The sequence below is a fragment of the Ziziphus jujuba genome, chromosome 11 (assembly GCF_031755915.1).
Source record: "Ziziphus jujuba cultivar Dongzao chromosome 11, ASM3175591v1".
Lineage (NCBI taxonomy): Eukaryota > Viridiplantae > Streptophyta > Magnoliopsida > Rosales > Rhamnaceae > Ziziphus > Ziziphus jujuba.
This window is the reverse complement of record NC_083389.1, coordinates 20,717,130-20,735,821: the sequence shown is the minus strand read 5'-3', so window position 1 is coordinate 20,735,821 and position 18,692 is coordinate 20,717,130. Positions and strand designations below refer to the sequence as shown.

Genomic DNA, 18,692 nt, shown 5'->3' with positions numbered 1-18,692 from the left:
ATGATCAATTTTATAATTATAAATGACCAATATTATAGTCACTAAAAACAATATTTAGAGACCAAATTGTTTGGATGGTGAAAATACTTACAGCAACTAACACAGTAGTCACTTTTGGTCCTTCACATATTCAAAAATAATTTTAATCACCAAAAATTGGTCACCAATGCTCTATATTCAACAACCAAGCTCTAGTCTCTGAATGCTTTATGTTTAGCAATCAATAAGGATGGATTTTCAGGAACCAATGCAATTATTTTAGTTATTTTCTAAATTAATTAATAGTAAAGGTGCAAAAGTATACAATATATAAAGCAAATTAGCAAATTCTTAAAACACCAAGGCTTTAAATATTTATAAAACAATATTTGTCTTTACATGCATATAATTGTCATTAGTACATACTTAAAACAATCGTTTTGTTAGTGGAGGAGACAAATCTTGCGTTGAACTCTTCATTGCATTAATTTTAAACATGTGCTCCATTGATTAAACTTGACCTTGCTCCTTAAATTCCTGAAATCTAAAGAAGTTTAAATAACAATCAAAATCAAATGAAAAGCAGATTAGACACTGCAGCAAACACATACAGATATACTGACCTATTGCCTACGCTTCGTAGGAAACTCAGAAAGAACATCTTTTTTAAGTCTGCGAATCATCAATGTTGCTTTCATCAAATTATGCAATTCTTCATGGTTACTTGCACCTAGATAGATTCCAAATACTCCCTGAAAGATCAATAGCAGCGACAAAATTTATAAGTGAAAGGAATAGTTTTAAATTAAATGCTTCAGACACCCTTGCAATATCGATTACCACATTCATGGACACTTGTAAATACATCAGGATACAAGGCTTCCAACTGCAAAAGTTTGCACAAACTCACAAAGGATTATTAAAATACCAAACACCATTGACATCATATGTATCCTAAATGAGCCACCAGAAATACCTGCTTGAATAATTCAATTGGCCAAGACAAAGCAGGAGTTCCAATAAGTTATCTTGCATATTGAGCTTTCTGAAAGTCTACTATCGAGGAGATGAAGATGTCAAGAGAGAGGATCAAAATATGCAGCTGTCCCACTAAAAATTTATTCTATTGCATTGTGGACCAAAAATGACCATTCAAAGTGAAACAAACAAAATATGAAATGTAATGACTAGGTTTACAAGTCAACTTTCTTTTTTCTGGCCTTTTAATCATATAGTTTTAAACTATTAAAAGGATGAATTTGTGCATCATTTATTTAACTATGGAACAGCAATGAAAACAAATTTAGTATTCATGTGTACTTTATTTACCTGTTCTATTTATTTGAGATTCAGCATGAATCTATGGCTGAAAAGGAATGGTAGTAGATTAATGTGATTGGGCTCGCAATTCAGTACAAAGGAGAATCAGTACAAAAACATGTCTGGATGCTGGTACTACGTTACCATCATTGATCAAGAAAGAAATACCTTTATAACTGGAACAAAAGCAGTCGTTCTCTTTGCTTGAGCATTTTTCAAAAAGTGCAACTCATCTGCAATCACAACCTGAAAAATAACACGTCATTGCTAGCAACATATTCTATCATCATATTAACAAAGAGAAGAGGACTTTATATTAGAACCAGCATGGTGGCATGCAAACATGTCTAGGTTTGCTTACATGCAGTTACAGAGGATCTACTTGTTCTAACTTCTGGGCAGAAAATATTATGTAGTGTAAAAGACTTTCAATGTCAAAAACCATCCCAAGTTTGGATGTTTGAAATTGTAAATAGGAGCAATTCTAAGGTATTCAAGATTGGGATACTATATATTAGGATACTGAAAAATTCTTGACAATACACAAATACATTATACCATTAACCAAAAAAAGAAAAATATGACCCTTCAGAAACTACTAAATAATTGATTAAAAACAAGAAGCTTTCAATTTTTTTTAAAGATGCATTTACTCATCCATCAAGACATTTCCATTTTCAGGCTTTTCAGCCAACTTTACACATTTTGCCCCAGCAATGTACTTGGCATCCTAGTGAAAATCAACCTAATAATTTTGATAACATTTTCACTCAATTAAACACACAGACATACTTCCTCATTTTATCCAGTTTCCACTAGTTCTTCTAGTATCAACTCTTTAGTGTTGCATATTGGGTTATTGGTAAAAGTATGAAATGATATGTAGATTGCCAACATAAACAAAGAGAAAAAATTCCACAAAACACAACCATTTGACTGATCTTACCTTAAAGTCTAATGCCATTAGTAAATTCTGCAATTTAGGGACACCACATCATACGAGATGATATTAAATAGGCCATCAAGATGAATGATTCCTTAGGAGTTTGAGGACATTATTGTGAATCCTCCTCTGTTTGGTCCCCCACATTGAGACAAAACAACCTGGTCACAACAACTTGTTAGCGTAAAAGTTAGGATTTAGTTTGATCTTTTCAAGTTCCTGTTAAGAAAAGGTATCGAAGCTGCAAGCATCTGTAAATAATCTAGCTAAATAAACAAATGACTAGAATTACAAGAATATCAAATGGAGGAATGTCCAGCCATTGTTGAATGATCTGCAAGAACGATTAAATACATGCCCATTAGGTTAAATCAACCTTCATAACAACTAAAATAAAAATTGATAAAGCACTTACAGAAGCCCATTGTAAACGCAATGAAGATGGCGCCATTATAAGAACAGGCCATGAGTCACGAATGCATGAAGCTACAGCAATAGCCTACAAGATCCATGTTGAATTGCATGTTAAAATTAAATTTGCCTAACAATGAAATAATTTTCAATTATAATAATAAAATATCATGCTTATAAGCATGTATTTATTTAAGGTACAAAAAGAGTTCACATGAATAATAAATTACTTGTCATATCGGTCTAAAGGACATCAAAGGAAACAAGATTATTTACTTACGAAACAGAATTGCACAAAAATAGATGTCAATAAATGTATAAACCTAGCAACAAATATTGAAACACAGTCCTATAGAGTATGAAAAATATATTCTTTCATGAGCTTACATCCCATTTTGCAAATTATACACATGCCATCCTTCTATATTGAAGCACATGGTTTCCAGATCTCTATTTTATCAGCAAATTATTCTACCACACTATAAAAATGCAAATATAAGGTTGTATACTAATACATCTACTACAAGCATAATAGAAAAGACAATCTATGCCAGAATAAAAAGCATTTACCTTGAAGATCTGGAATAGCAAGAGCTGCAGCAATGGCACGGTGCACCAAGGGATCTAAGTTCTTTACCTATAAAGTTTTCTCAGAAAAAAAAAAAAAAAGAATGATGAAAAGCAATCTAAAAAGATTGTACATTCGAAAAATGGTACACACACAGTGTAAACTAATTAAATAGGAAATGCTAAATCTTGGTCAAGCTCTTGGGTAATAACTGAATTCAAGGGAATCCTGATCTAAGACAGACCAATATTGCAGTAAAAATTATGGAGAGAACACAAGTTATCACCTGAACTTTAGCACCAGATATTTCACTGAGTTGTTTTTCCACCCATGACAATGACGATGCTGGAGAAATCCATAACTTGCATTTTCAAAACTGTTACATCAACCAAGGCTTCCATTTCACAACATTTCAAGCAACAATTGGAAACACAACTATATAAACAAAGTTCTACAATATATTAAAACAAATAACCTCTTAGAGAGGGGAAGAAAATGACCTTTCTTTCGCATTCCAAGTGGCCCTGGGGATCCTGCGGAATGCATCTACTACTACCTGAGTAACATAAAGCAAGGTAAAACATAAATCAAAAGCATAACAAGAGTTAGATAAGTGATGGAATTGTACATTCTATTGAAAAGCAGAAGAATTACAGGGTCAATGGTAAAAAATACAACCTTCCAAAATCACCACTTAAAACCATGCAAAGTGTGTTACATACCAATTGCCTGGCTGCAATATCAAGAAATTAGGACAAACGAGGTCCCAAATGAACAAGACAAATCTAATTAAATCACCAAAAGAGCATGGATGGATATTAGAACAAGAAATAGACAAATAAATTACAAAAATGGTAAAATTAGCAACGACAAGATTTGTGACTTGGTAGTTTTAGTTACACATTGAAGAAGAATGAGAAAGAAACCGAACCTAATACCTAAGTAGTAATCATCAAGTAGATGTATCAACTTACTCTAGCAAGGTCACCAAGTAAGGCAAATCCACTCTGTCGGACATCTGAAGCCTCATCCATACAACATTGCAAAAGTAGATCTGTCAAATTACTTTTTGAAACTTGAAAATTTTCAAAACACAACTTCAAGAAGAAGCACACAAATATTGAGCATATTCAAGTAGTCATAACTCAACACATGGAACTGAAGAGTATGGATCACTCGAAAAGGATCTATTAACCTAACTGACCTAACCCAATCTAAGCAGGTTGACTTAGGTTGGATAGGTTGCTTGATGAGGAGGAGGGGGGGTGTGGGGTGTGGTTCGGGGGGGGGGGGGGGTTGGTTTGGTGAGGAGGAAAAAAGAAGAAGGAAAGAAAGAAAGAAAGAAAGAAAGAAAGAAACTACTGAAACAAGAGAAGAAATAACCAAACTATACAAAATCAATTCAACCATAGTCCATCATGTATATATATATATCATATATTTTATAGATTCTGTAAAACTTTTAAAAATTAATTTTCACCGTGAATTATATACTTATCTTAATTTTCTGCTAGTTTTAACCACAATTATCAAGTCCATATTATATTTCATTTGGTCAATTGTTCATTTCGAGCATAAATTACAAAGTTCATCCAAATTTGTGTCTCTAAAGTTTGAATTTAAAATTAAAAGAAGTCTAGGATTTTTAGCCCAAAACCGACACCCGCACAAACCAAGACAACCATGAAGGCTTTTGAGTGTGTTCAATTTTTCATATTTGGGTTCATTTTGTTGAATTTTAGCATTAAAGCAAGAGATTAGTCTGATTAGGAATATGGCAAAAAAACTCAAAAGTACTAGAACAAATGCCCACTCTCCATAGGAATTTCCAAAGCTCATACAGAATGACTACAACCATGAGTATTGATTCTCATAAAAGAGATATAATTGGCATTCCACCAAGACATATCTAAAGAGAATGGAGAAATGAAAGCTAGGCACCATAATTGCCCCCCCCCTGCTGCACCCCCCCCTGCTGCGCCACCATATTGAGCATATTCAAGTAGTCATAACTCATAACACATGGAACTGAAGAGTATGGATCACTCGAAAAGGATCTATTAACCTAACTGACCTAACCCAATCTAAGCAGGTTGACTTAGATTGGATAGGTTGCTTGATGAGGAGGAGGGGGGGTGTGGGGTGTGGTTCGCGGGGGGGGGGGGGGTTGGGTTTGGTTGGGGGAAGGAAAAGAGAGAAGTAAAGAGGTGAAGCACACCTGAAAGGCAGCGAGAGCGGGATCATCCGTCGGTCGGAGAGAGAAGAAACTCGTAAGCTGCTATAGAGGAGGGGGATGACATTGTTGGAGTGACGAAGCGCTGCAGAGTCTCAAAAGGGGCTAGAGCAAAATGTTGTTTTGACTAGAAGGGAAGGAGGGGAAGGGCGGGCAAATTTCCCACCAAGCCAAAATGAAAAATTGATTTATTTGGCAAAACCCAAAATTAAAAGTAAAAATTTTATATTTTATATGATAAATAAATTAATATAATTTTATATATATATAATATGGGCTTTCAACATAGCATTAATTGATTTTGTTAATTCACTAAAATAGTATTAATGCTATAGAAATGGTTAATCTAATTAATTAAACGTAAATTTTAACTAGTATTTTTTTATATATAAAATTATTATTAAATATATAGTATGTAATAAATCTAAAATCGAGCCTACAGTCTCGGGCCTATCGGTGATCGACTTCCCTTACCACCACATAACTTCAAAAAAAATTTACAAAATATATTTTACTAAATGGGTTGCACCGCGAGCTTTTCGGATTGGACCAATTAAAATCCGGATCACCAACTCTAACATGTATAAATTTGTGTTTAAGTATATATTACTAATATATATGTCTGTATATGTATACGTGTAATATTGGCTATAATAGTGACATGTTAAGTCCTATTCCAAAAAATTTTTAATTTTTAATCATGTATCAAGTAAAATCACTTTAATAAGTCCATTCTTTCATAAAAAAAAAATACGTTATATTTTAAGGTAAAATATTCCCTCATTTTCTCTTTTTCTATGTATATAGTTTTTCATTATATAGGTTAGAGAAATCAAATTAAAATATTTATATAAGAAAATAATGATTATGCCATTCATGTTTTTTGAATGAAATTTATATAGTTTGCTTTCCTGACAAATATCTTTTTTTATAATGAAAATTATAATAATATGGAAAATACTATTTATAATCAATGATGACCATTATTAGTAATGTTCGTTATAAACTGAAAATAATAAAATAAAATAAAAAACCAATTAAATTGAAACCAATTGAAAATTGAAAAAAACTGAATGCCATTAAAATGTAGGCGGTTGTTCGTATTGATTTTTCAAAGCCAATAATTAATTGAACCAATAAAAAAGTAATAAAAGAACCAAAATTGACCAACCAATAGTTGGATGCTCTTCAAAATACCAATATTGATTTTCTATCGAATAACCTACTGATCAAAATTTTTCATTAAAAAACTAAACCAATTAAATATAATTGTTGAATTTACTTTTATCATCATTAGTGATATATTGACATGACAACTTAATAGGCTACCTTTAAGCGTTTACTTTCCCATAATATAAGAAAATTAATAAGTGCAATCAATTAATGTTTGCCAACTCGGCATAGGTCCCACTAATAACTAATGGTGGCAAATAGTGCATCTTTATTTGTATGGGTACATTATGATGATATCATTTTCTTTTTCTTTTATAAACCAAGAAAGAGGGCATTTTAATATTAAATGTAGTTGAATTTAAAATTTAAAGGTTCTCATCAATGACCATTGTTATTTAGACTATCCCAAAAGAGTATTTAAACAAATGATTAAATACTAAGCTACATGGTTAATTGGTAACTTATAGCTTCCATATATCAAATATGGCTTCTATTATAAAGTGGAGGAGAGTTCCTATTTTATCAAAGTTATATATAATATTGTTTATATCTATAGCTATATTTAAAAGATAAATAAATCTATATATGTAGATATGTACAATATTATATACATGTTCACACATGTGTCTATATATATATATATATGAATCCAAATAAACAAGTACCAATTATAAATATGTATATATATATATATATATATAAAAAGAGAGAGACAAGTAGTTATATTTTTTTAATATTATATTCTAAATAATAATATATTATGTTATATGACTCTCAAATGACCATTTTGTTATCACTAAAAGGTATTATCCTTTATTTTTAGTATATTTTTTTAATTATTTATGTTATCACTTGGTTGCTCATGTTTAGTCGTCAAATGCATATTATATCATCATTTTTTTTTTAATTTCAAAAAATTTCAACTATCAATCTTTTGTTTACTCATGCAACATTTTAACAATAAAATCTTTTAGGTTGCCTAAGGTGTTATGTTCATATTCTATCCATAAAAAAAAAAAAAAGTGAAGTCTTATATTAATATTTTTATTACATTATTTTAGTTACTACAACTATATATAACAATTATGCTGCACCAAAAGTTGCATCTAGTAAACAATTTATTTGTGCTCTTTTTAAGCAACCAACCTGCATCTGCTCACCCATTATTAGTATTAGTGACCAATTTATTGGCTACTAACATAAAATTTTAGATGACCAAAGAATGGTCACCAATCTCATGCATTTATATTTACTTTCATTTTTAATTACTTAGACTATTAATAGCTAAACTATTAGTCGGTGATAATTAATTTCAGTGACCAATACATAATTGGTAACTGAAAAATCTTCTTCATGCTAAAAAAAATGTGGGAAAAATTTCTCATTCTCACATTGAGTAAACAAAATTTAATTGGTTCCTGAAAATTAAGATTTAGTGACCAATCATTGGTTATTAAAAATGGTATCTTACCATTCTTTCAATATGAGATACCAAAATTTTTAACGACCATATTATGGTTACTAATGTTTACCTTTAAGGACCAAAAATTTTGGTTACAAAATATTCGATCACTGATTCCCATATATATATATATATATATTTTTTTTTTTCGGTAGTGAGTAGGCAGATTCTATATATATATATATACAATTTTTCTATTAAAATATATATATATATATATATGTTTTAAGAACAGGGGTGTTAATAAAATTACATGTTTCAGTCTGTCTATGGTGTGGACGGTCCTTATGCGGACCACAGTATTGGTGGCGGTTTTTCATAATATTGGTGACGATTTTCTAAGAAATCGTCGTTAATACTATGAAAAATCGTCACCAATACTGCAGTGCTCATGCGGACCGTCCTCACCATAGAATTTCCGTTACATATTTACCATTTTTAAAGGTACACGTGTAAGTATAGAATAAAACATGCATTTTTTATAGTATATTACTGTGTATAAATATATATGATATTTAAATTTTATTCCATTAAAACCTTTTGCTCCTTTTCTTTGGAGGTTCTTTTCTTAAATTTTGTCTAATTTTCATAAAGTGTTCTCACTTTGGAATGAATAATTTACCACTATGTTGTAACATTTTTCTATTAAGTTGTATCCCAAAAATTGAAATGATAAATATTTTATGATTTTTTTTTTTTTTTGGGTCATCTATATGTTAAGGCAACCAAAATGAATTTTGTTGACCGTTAAACATGGTATCTTGATTTACTTTTATCTCCTTAACCAAATCATTTTGCTTATTGAAAATAGGTGAGTCTATATAATGAAATAGGTGACATAAATAATAATTTTAATATGTTTGATAGTAATTTTGAAACTGCAATAAGTGCTAACAAATGAAAAAAAAAAAAAAAAACTCCGTGTTTGGATAAAAAAATTAAGAACCAAGAGTAATTTGTTTCTTTCAACAACTGCTTTTACAGTTTCAAATTTTGTGATCTAAAATAATAGAGTAGCTAGAATTGCATATAATGGTGACACCACCTCACCTTTTAGCTGTTCTAAATTGTTGTGTGAAACGTATACCTTATAAATAAATAAATAAATAAATCAAAATGTAAATTAAATGTTTTATAATCATATACCACATCATACAACGATAAAATAAATTATGTAGATCTACAAAATATTTATTAAATATTAAAAAATAAGTGATCTGCTACACCGTTACATATAAGTTTTTGCCTCACAAAGGGATTGATAATTGATGTGTATGATTGATTAGTTTGTTTTAAACTAAAAGTTAATATGATAAAAGTCAATCTATGACACTGGAAAATGATGAAGTGAAGTATCCCAACTTGAATTAAGGGTATTATAAGAAGACAAAAAAAGTTTTAAATTTAGCGTGGAAGAGCTAAAAAGCCCTGTGGAAATAGTGCTGCATATGAGAGGAAAGAAAAAGAAAAAAAAGAAAAAAGAAAAAAGAGGAATTATTGCACATTACTACTATGAAATTTCAGGATTGCATGAATTGAATTTCGATATTTCAAATTTATTGTAAATAAGTTCAATTGCCCAATGAAGACATTAAATGATGTTAACATGTGGACGCATGGTGATATCATAATTTGCTTTTCAACACAAAAAAAAAAAAAATATTTTTTTCATTTTATATTTATGATTTTTTATTTGAAAAATTGTATCCATTTTAATTTAATTTAAATTAGACTTGCAATGAAATTAAATATTTTTTGGACCTAAAATTAGAATAAAAAAAATAAAACATTTATTTTATTAGATCCAAAATTAAATAAAATAAATCAAAAATTAATAATAAGTTTTTTATGTCCCAACCATAAAAAAATAGGCCAAAAAAAAAAAAATTGACAAAGATAAAAAAAATAAAATTGGAATTTTTCATCTAATAAAAATATTTTTATTTAATAAAAATTAAATAAAATAATTTATTAGACCAAATATTAATAATAATTTTCACGTCCAAACCATAAAAAAACTAGACCAAAATAACAAAATTAAAAATTAGACAAAAAATTAAAAATAAAAATGAAATTGAAATTTTTGATCTAATAAAAATATTTATATTAGAATAAAATAAATTAAATAATTTTATTAGACCAAATATTAAAAATATTTTTTTATGCCAAAACCATTAAAAATAAAACTTAGTCAAAGCAAGAAATAATAATCAAAATATAAATAAATCTTAATTCTTATGCTTTTTTTATTTTTTATTTTGGTCTAATAAAAATAAATAAAAATAAATTTATTATTACTGATTTTATTTTTATTATTATTTTTTTCATTCGGTCTAATAATTTGGTTTTATTGTTTTTAGATTCTCATATTTTTACGCAACAATGGTCGATTCTATTTATAGTCTTTGTATGGTTGTCTATTATTTATAGAATCGAGTGACTAGCAAAGTTAAATTTTTTTTTTTGTCTAATTTTTGGTCTACTTTAATTTTTTTTTGGGACCTTTTTTCTTTTATGGTTTGGATATAAAAAATTAATATTAATTTTGGTCTAATAAAAATTAATTTATTTAGTTTCTGGTTTAATAAAAATATTTTTATTAGATCAAAATTTCAATTTTATTTTTATTTTTATTTTTGGTATTATTTTATGTTAAAAAGTATTTAACTACTTTGGAAATTTAATTTAAATAAAATAGAAATAGATATGATTTTCCAAATAAAAAAATCATAAATATAAAAACAAAAAATAAGAAATTTTTTTCAAAAAAATATATTTTTATATTTTTTTATTGAAAAAGAAATTGTAACATCAACATGCTGATATTATTTAATGGCAAAGTTAACCTTATCAACCAATTGAATCGATTTGTAACAAATTTGAAACTTTAGCATTCAATTTATGCAATTTCATACGTTAGAGCTCAATTCGTGTAACCTAGAAATTTTAGGATATTAATGTATGATTAACCTAAAAAAATAAAGGCAATTTTTGTAGTATGAAAAAATAGAAAGAAAATAGAAGAAAGAAAAAAAAAGAAAAAAAGAACACACACACAAATATTGTGAGAGGATGAGACAAATGTAAAACATAAAATAAAACAAAATAAAAGAAAAAAAGCACTTTTTGCGTTATCCCGACTTAGATTACATTATCTCGGATATCAATATGCTGATATTATCTAATGGCGAAGTTAACCTTATTGACCAATTGAATCGATTTGTAACAAATTTGAAACTTTAATGTTCAATTTACGCAATTTCATATGTTATAGCTCAATTCATGTAACTTTGAAAATTTAGAATATTTGTTTGAGTGAAACACGTGAGGGAGTGAATTTGGTAAGGACTTATTTTATTTTTGCAATATTCATACTAACATAGCAGATTCAAGGTTGAGAAGAGGAAACTCATCATTAAGGATTAATGAAGAGGTGTCCGTAGGATTTAAAGTTGATTCCTGAGCTATGGGGAGTGGTGAGCAAACACACATGAGGGCTGTCTCTGAGCAACTACAGTGGATGAATGCCCAATTTGACTATATAAATCAAAGCATAGACAAAATAAAAACAACCCAAGGAATACCGAATACAAGGCTTGATGCTCATGGAGGCCAAGGTCGAGAAGGCTGAGGGCGACCTAGAGAAGAATTTTGGAAAGGTAACTTTGAAGATGAGTTGGAGGAGGAGTTTGATGAAAATTTTGCACTCCAAGGATGGCAAAACCGTGGGAGGCCAGCAAGGAATGAAGATGATGATATTAGGAATATCAAGGTAAACATACCACCTTTCATGGGAATAAGCGATCCGAAAGCTTACTTGGAATGGGAGGAGAGTATGGAGATGATTTTTGATTGTCACAACTATTTGGAGGCCAAAAAAGTTAAATTGGCAGCAATGGAATTTGGACGTTATGCACTTCAATGGTGGACTAATGAGCAAAACACCCAAAGGAGAGTAGGTGATGAATTGATCACTAGATGGCGACAAATGAAAGGAGTCATGAGGAGGCGATTTGTACCATCATATTATCATAGATTGCTGCATCAAAGACTTCAATCTTTATCTCAAGGAAGTAGGTCTATGGAGGATTATTACAAGGTGATGGAGATGCTTATGATGAGATTGAGCATGAATGAAGATAGAGAAGCAACCATGGCAAGGTTTTTAGGTGGTTTGAATCGTGAGATAGCCAATAAACTAGAATCGAATCAATATGTGGAATTGGAGGAGATGTTGCATGTGGCTATTAAATTAGAGCATCAATTCAAGAGGAGGGGTGTAAGCTCACGGTTTGGGGGTGCTTCTAACAGCGGGAGGTCAAATCCAAGTGGCTGGAGAAACAATCCCATCTAGGAAAACAAGCCAAAGTTGAAAGTTGGAGAAGAAAGTTCAAATCGACCAAAGAGAGAGGCTAGAACCGAATATGTCCAAACACCAATGAATGAGATAAATTTGATCCTAAACCTTCAATGTCCAGAGAAATTGTTTGTTTTAAGTGCCAAGGACGAGAATACATCGTTAGCCAATGCCCGAATAGAAGAATCATAGTGTTAAAGGGTAATGGTGAGCTAGAATCGGAAAGTGGAGATGAAGCCGAGCAAGAGGAGGAAGACTTTGAGGTGAAGCCGAAACCTTGCATGCATCCAATGCCGAATTAAATTTGGTTTATAGGAGAGTGCTAGCTGTATACAAAGATGAGGATCAAGTTCAAAGAGAAAACATCTTCCACACCTAATGTGAAATCCAAGGTAAGATTTGTAGTATAATTATTGATAGTGGAAGTTGTACAAATGTAATAGTAACATTGTGGGTGATAAATTAGGCTTAACAACTACTAAATCATCTCCCATACCACACCCAGGTGCTGTGGGATTTGACTCCAAGTAGCCTGCCAGTGCCTCTTTGATAATAATGTCCCAAATTTAGCCACCACACCTAGTATGACAATTTGTTGTTAAGAATTTCCTAGGAGGTCACCCATCCTTGGACTATTCTAGCTTAAGCATGCTTAACTTTGGATTTCTCTTGAACCCTAACGTCAACTATTTTGAAAGGTCTCGATGTTATTAGAATGACTATCATTAAATTTGTATCATCTCCCATACCATTCCTGGGAGAAGTGAGATTGGACACTAGGTAGCTTGTTAGTGCCTTTTGCACCCATCTACATTGGTCATCCCAGCATTAGATTTAGATTGAAATGTTCACATAACAAACCCAAACTACTATGCTTGGCAAAAAACACCAATTTGTCTTTCATTAGAAAAAAAGAAAAAGTGTCTGTCTTTTCACTAGTCAACTTTAACCTTAATTACTCATTTATTAATTAAGGGATATATTCAATTTAGGATTTGATAGATTTAAAAAGAGTTATAGATTTTCAAGGTCTTTGTTGATTGTCATAAAGTTTCATAGGCTCTACACAGACTTGAGAGGAATCCTAAATTAATCCAATGAAATCCTTGGTATGGAAGTTAGAATTGAAAATCACTCTTTTTTCATATTTTTCCTTTTAAAATCCCTCCAAATTCATCAAAATCTTTTTTTTTTTTAAAGCCTTTAAAGTTAATGACTTGCAAATTATCCCTAAATTTTTTTATGTAATTCTACAAAATCATAATCAAATAACCTTAGATTTTAATAGACTTTTAAAAAACCTCCTGAAATCATAATTGAATACTCATAGACTTATATAGATTCTATTATAATCTTTTAATTGAATACGTCTAGATTTTTAAAATTTGTTAAAATCTATTAGATTCTAAGTCGAATACACCTAATTGAAAAGGATATGAAATTATATACTGATGATAAAAAATGTGATCCATCAACAATCATCAAGAAAATTAGCTAGCGGAGCCATTTATAGCATAAAACTAACTTTCAATCTTTATTTGTTTTGCTCTTTGTCCAAAAAAAGATCTTTCTTTGTATAGCTTATGCAATTATGTAATTGCCTTGTTTAATGGACCTGATACATCTGTATATGATAAAACAGCCTCATTAATGGAAATGTGAACGGGCAAAAATTAATCTGTAATGAAAGAAATATACACAGACATCATAGAAAAAGTCTCCATAATGCAATTACAGAAAGTTGGTCAAGATTATGTGGCAAGAAAATAAATACAGTGAATGTCTACTTTTAGATGTCGATTAGACTTTGGACTTGCCAAACATTAATTACCGTGTATATGTTTAAAATATTTTCAATATTAAAAATAAGAAAATAAATAAGCATATATATATCATTAATTAATTGTGTTTTGGACAAAACATTTAATTTTTTTATTTAGTTTTTAAGAAAGGACTGAATGTTTGGAAATTGATTTTTAATTGAATGTCCATTAAAGTAGATTTTATGTAATACAAACAACAAGTCATTCAAATTTATATGACATGTAAATAGCAATCCACATCCGCATTGAAAATACTCTAATTTGAACAATGGAATATATATTTAACGTTGTCATTCACATCATTTCTTCAAAATCTTCAATTAGAAGGCAAGCAAATAACCTAAAAACACAACTTTTTTTCATCAAAAAAGAATAACAACAAATAATATTTTTTCCTTCAAGAAAGCAATCCTTTTTATGTTTTGTACTTAATTTGAGACCTGAAGGAGTTCAAAACCATTGTACTTAAAAATGGAAGAAGAAATTAATAAAAGGCTTCTTGTAAGAGGAGAGATTCGAGCGGAAGACATAGTGGATGAAGAGGTTTCACTGAAGGAAGCAATAAGAAAGGAAAGCAAGAAAATATGGATAGTGGCTGCTCCTGCTATTTTTACAAGATTCTCCAATTTTGGGCTAATTGTCATAAGTCAAGCTTTCATTGGACGTATTGGTTCTACTGAGTTAGCTGGATATGCTCTTGTATTTTCTGTAATTGTGAAGTTTTCTACTGGAATTTTGGTATGTTTTTTCCCTTTCTCATACACCTATTCATAATATTCAAATATTCAACCACAATTTTGGTTTCAAATCATTAACGAGTTCTCTACGAGGACAAGAAGGGAAATTTTGGTTTCAAATCATTAATGAGTTCTCTAGGAGGACAGCTAGGGTAATGATTCTAAATTTGAATTCCTAGATCCTCAATTATCATAAAAAATTATATGTATAAGTCACTGTAATTTGAGAGATAGTTTGCAGGAGAACAATACTTCTCCTAAATTGTCCTGAGTGCTTAGAATTTTCTTCTTCTTCTTTTTATTTTTTATTTTTTATTTTATTTGAATATATGTGCAGTTGGGCATGTCTAGTGCACTACAAACTCTATGTGGTCAAGCATATGGCGCAAGACAATACCACATGCTAGGAGTATATCTTCAAAGATCATGGATAGTTTTGTTTTTCAGCTCGATCTGTATTCTTCCTTCGTTTATCTATACGGCCCCAATTCTGAAGTTTCTTGGGCAAGAAGAAAAAATATCAGAAATGGCAGGATATATTGCATTATGGTTCATCCCCATCCTATTTGCCTACGGTGTGTCCTTGACCTGCCAAATGTTCCTACAAGCACAGAGCAAGAACATGATTATTGGATACTTGGCAGCATTTTCAACTCTGTTCCATTTGATCCTTTCTTGGCTTTTGACTGTGAAATTTAAGTTTGGGATTCCGGGTGCTATGGCGTCCATAATATTAGCAAACTGGATTCCGAATCTTGGTCAGCTTATGTTCATTATGTGGGGTGGGTGCGGTCAGACATGGAATGGTTTCTCATCCTTAGCTTTCAAGGATCTCTGGCTTCTTGTCAAACTTTTTGTGTCATCTGGTGTAATGATATGGTAAAAACCTCTTTCGTTTAGACTTTTGTTATGTCATGATTGTAATTTTTTGTCTCAACATTAGTTGTCGTTAAAAGGTGCTTTTGGTTTTGCAAATGCTGTGACAAAACTTTAAACTAAAAAGACTTTAGTCAGAGCATGATTACCATAGTTTAGTCAAAACATAACTTTCTTCTTCTTTTTTTTTTTTTTTTTTTTTTTTTTTTTTTGGGGGAAGGAAAACAAATATTTAACTCTTTTTTTTTTGGTTCCTTAATAGTGTAGAGGCCTGGTACAATACAGTTTTGGTTCTTTTAACAGGGAAGCTTAAAAATGCTGAAGTTTCAATTGATGCTTTATCCATTTGGTAATCTTCTCCACTCCTTTCCTTTACAATAGAATTGAATATTCATCTATTCATATTTTTCTTCATTTGTCCCCCCTTTTCCCTTGCCCTGATGTGCTCAACTACGTATATTGTAATATCTATTATTCTGTGAATAATGTTTCTTGCAGCCTAAACATTGATGGATGGGAATTGATGATATCGCTTGGTTTTATGGCTGCGGCAAGGTATGTCATCGTCGCCATGATCTTCTTCTTCATTTTAGGATTATTAAATTCTTTTTATATTAGCTGGAAGTTGGACCAAGTTGATCCGAACATAATAGTTTTTTTTTTTTTTTTTTTTAAGTAAACTTTATGTCTTGCTTGCTTATAGTAGCATAGCTTAGTTATTAATTTGTAAATAATATTGTATCTTATAAATAAAAATTTTCACTTAAATCTTTGATAATGGCAATTTGCTTTCTAGTGTTCGGGTGTCGAATGAGCTTGGAAGGGGTAGCTCCAGAGCAGCAAAGTTCTCAATTGTGATGACATTGTTGACTTCATTAGCAATTGGATTTGTGCTTTTTCTAATTTTTCTCTTCTTGAGAGGAAACCTTGTTTACATCTTCACAGAAAGTAAGGATGTAGCTAAAGCAGTTTCCAATTTGTCATCTTTGTTGGCTCTCTCTTTACTGTTGAACAGTGTTCAACCAGTTATCTCTGGTAATCTATCCCAATCTTTTTTACTTACTATGAATAAATAAATTATTATTTTAAACATCAATTCTTAGCAATTTTTAGCACATGCTAATTAATATCATTGACATATGCAGGAGTTGCTGTTGGAGCTGGGTGGCAGAGCACTTTAGCATATGTGAACCTAGCTTGCTATTACCTTATAGGGATTCCTGTTGGCCTTGTGCTTGGTTATCTTTTGAATATGCAATCAAAAGTAAGCTATACTCTACTCTATGACCTTCTGAATTAATTCCTTACAATTTTTGGTGAATCTTGTAATTGTCAAGTCTTATTTTTTTATGTGGCATGAGGGTTAAGTCTTATCTTAGAGTTGGAGTAATTAACTTATTAGTTAACTGTTACTTGGTTAGAGGGTTATGTTGTGAGAGTATTATAAATAGCTAAACACCAGTAGTATGCACAAAGAAGAAGAATGAGATTCACAATTAGAATCCAAGAGCAAAAGAAAGATTGAGACATATTAGAGATAATTAGTTTGCGATTTTTCTGAAGATATCTAAGATTTTTGTTTTCTTCTTTTGTTTGTCTTGTGATTTAGATTCTGTAAAAGGAAAAAAGGTGAGGACAATTGCTTGGTAATGTGAGTTTTCTGTGTGATAGAGAAAACCGGTAGGGCAATCTTTGCCGGATTGCTTAGGGCTCTTCGAACCTTGGATGTACTTTACATTCTATAATTGAACCAAGTAAATCTTTCTGTTTAGTTTGTGGATTTGCTCTGTTGTTGGATTAGATCATTATTCGACCTTTTGCCCAGTCAATTGGGTTTGATTCTTAGGTAATTTCCATATACTTTTGAATGAACTTATAGTATATGAATTTAGTTACATTTCACTGATACACTTATCTATTGAGCAAATTTAAAGGACTAGAAAAACGTCAATTCTTTATGTTGGAGAATTTGAAATTCTTTCTAGCTCTTCTCATTGTTGCATTTAAGTTGTTAATAGAAGTAATTCTTATAATTACTGGTATTTAGTGCACAAATTTATAAGAAGTTGGCGATGCGTATACGTATATATAATTCTTGATATTAACTGCAAATTGCTTTATGATCCATCATTCTTACTTATTTTCTATTATTAAATCCATTACTTTTGTGGTCATAAAATTTCATGTAGGGTGTGTGGACTGGAATGCTATTGGGAACATTTGTTCAAACTGTTGTAATTGTTATTGTCACCTGGAAAACTGATTGGGATAAACAGGTATATATATATATATATATATATAAATTTAGGTTGCTTTGGCTGCTTGAATTAGCTTAATGTTAATCTAAATTTCCTGGCTCGTACAACAAGCTATAAGAATTTATATGAATATTTGCAGGTAACACTAGCTCGTAATCGTGTTATCAATTGGCTTGTAGCAGATAATGAAGGATCAAACCCCAAAACTTCAGAAACATTTGAATCCTAAGATTTTTTTTTTTTATTCAATTGTAAAGCTTATGCTCTTTTTCCTTGCAGGTCTTTTCTTAATTTTTGTCTAATTTTCATGAAGTGCTCTCACTTTAAAAATTTTTATTTACCATTATGTTGTAACACTTTTCTATTAAGTATTTGTTTTGTTTTTTGTTTTTTGTCTTGTGTTTTTTTTTTTTTTTTTTTTTTTTTTTTTGGGGAACATTACAATTGGAGGAGGAGGATTTTATCAAGATCAAAGTTTGAAGCTTAGAACTAGATTTATATTTTCAATGGCTTTTACTATTAAACTAAGCCTACGAATAAAGTTTTCTCTTA

General features: G+C 30.4%; 1 protein-coding gene and 1 long non-coding RNA gene across 23 annotated transcripts; one reads left to right on the top strand and one right to left on the bottom strand.

Annotated features, from left to right (window-relative positions):
* Positions 1-90: 90 nt before the first annotated feature.
* On the bottom strand, positions 91-5,626 carry LOC107419158 (uncharacterized). 22 transcript variants are annotated; one of them, XR_009634850.1, is made up of 13 exons: positions 4,196-4,481; positions 3,944-4,006; positions 3,722-3,777; positions 3,508-3,597; positions 3,224-3,290; positions 2,658-2,741; positions 2,535-2,576; positions 2,246-2,403; positions 1,309-1,545; positions 956-1,032; positions 820-865; positions 603-731; positions 91-523 (listed from the first exon to the last, which is right to left on the bottom strand). It is a non-coding gene; the product is annotated as an uncharacterized LOC107419158 (long non-coding RNA). The 22 variants fall into 22 exon arrangements; XR_009634832.1 differs by having other exon boundaries at positions 956-1,545; positions 4,196-4,480; XR_009634841.1 differs by adding an exon at positions 5,440-5,626 and having other exon boundaries at positions 603-1,545; positions 3,900-4,006; positions 4,196-4,239.
* A 9,093-nt stretch (positions 5,627-14,719) lies between these two features.
* Positions 14,720-18,448, top strand: LOC107432997 (protein DETOXIFICATION 21). Its single transcript, XM_048466058.2, has 8 exons — positions 14,720-15,007; positions 15,344-15,885; positions 16,145-16,231; positions 16,381-16,437; positions 16,679-16,917; positions 17,028-17,146; positions 18,072-18,158; positions 18,280-18,448. The coding sequence occupies exons 1-8, from the start codon at positions 14,741-14,743 to the stop codon at positions 18,367-18,369; spliced, it is 1,488 nt and encodes a 495-aa protein (XP_048322015.2). The 5' UTR covers positions 14,720-14,740; the 3' UTR covers positions 18,370-18,448.
* The last annotated feature ends 244 nt before the right edge of the window (positions 18,449-18,692 follow it).

Bases quoted from the DNA above. Each gene is read 5' to 3' on its own strand.
- LOC107432997 (XM_048466058.2), top strand. From the start codon at position 14,741: ATGGAAGAAGAAATTAATAAAAGGCTTCTTGTAAGAGGAGAGATTCGA. The intron at 16,232-16,380 runs GTAATCTTCTCC...TGTTTCTTGCAG, and splicing joins ATTGATGCTTTATCCATTTG to CCTAAACATTGATGGATGGG. The intron at 16,438-16,678 runs GTATGTCATCGT...TTTGCTTTCTAG, and splicing joins GGTTTTATGGCTGCGGCAAG to TGTTCGGGTGTCGAATGAGC.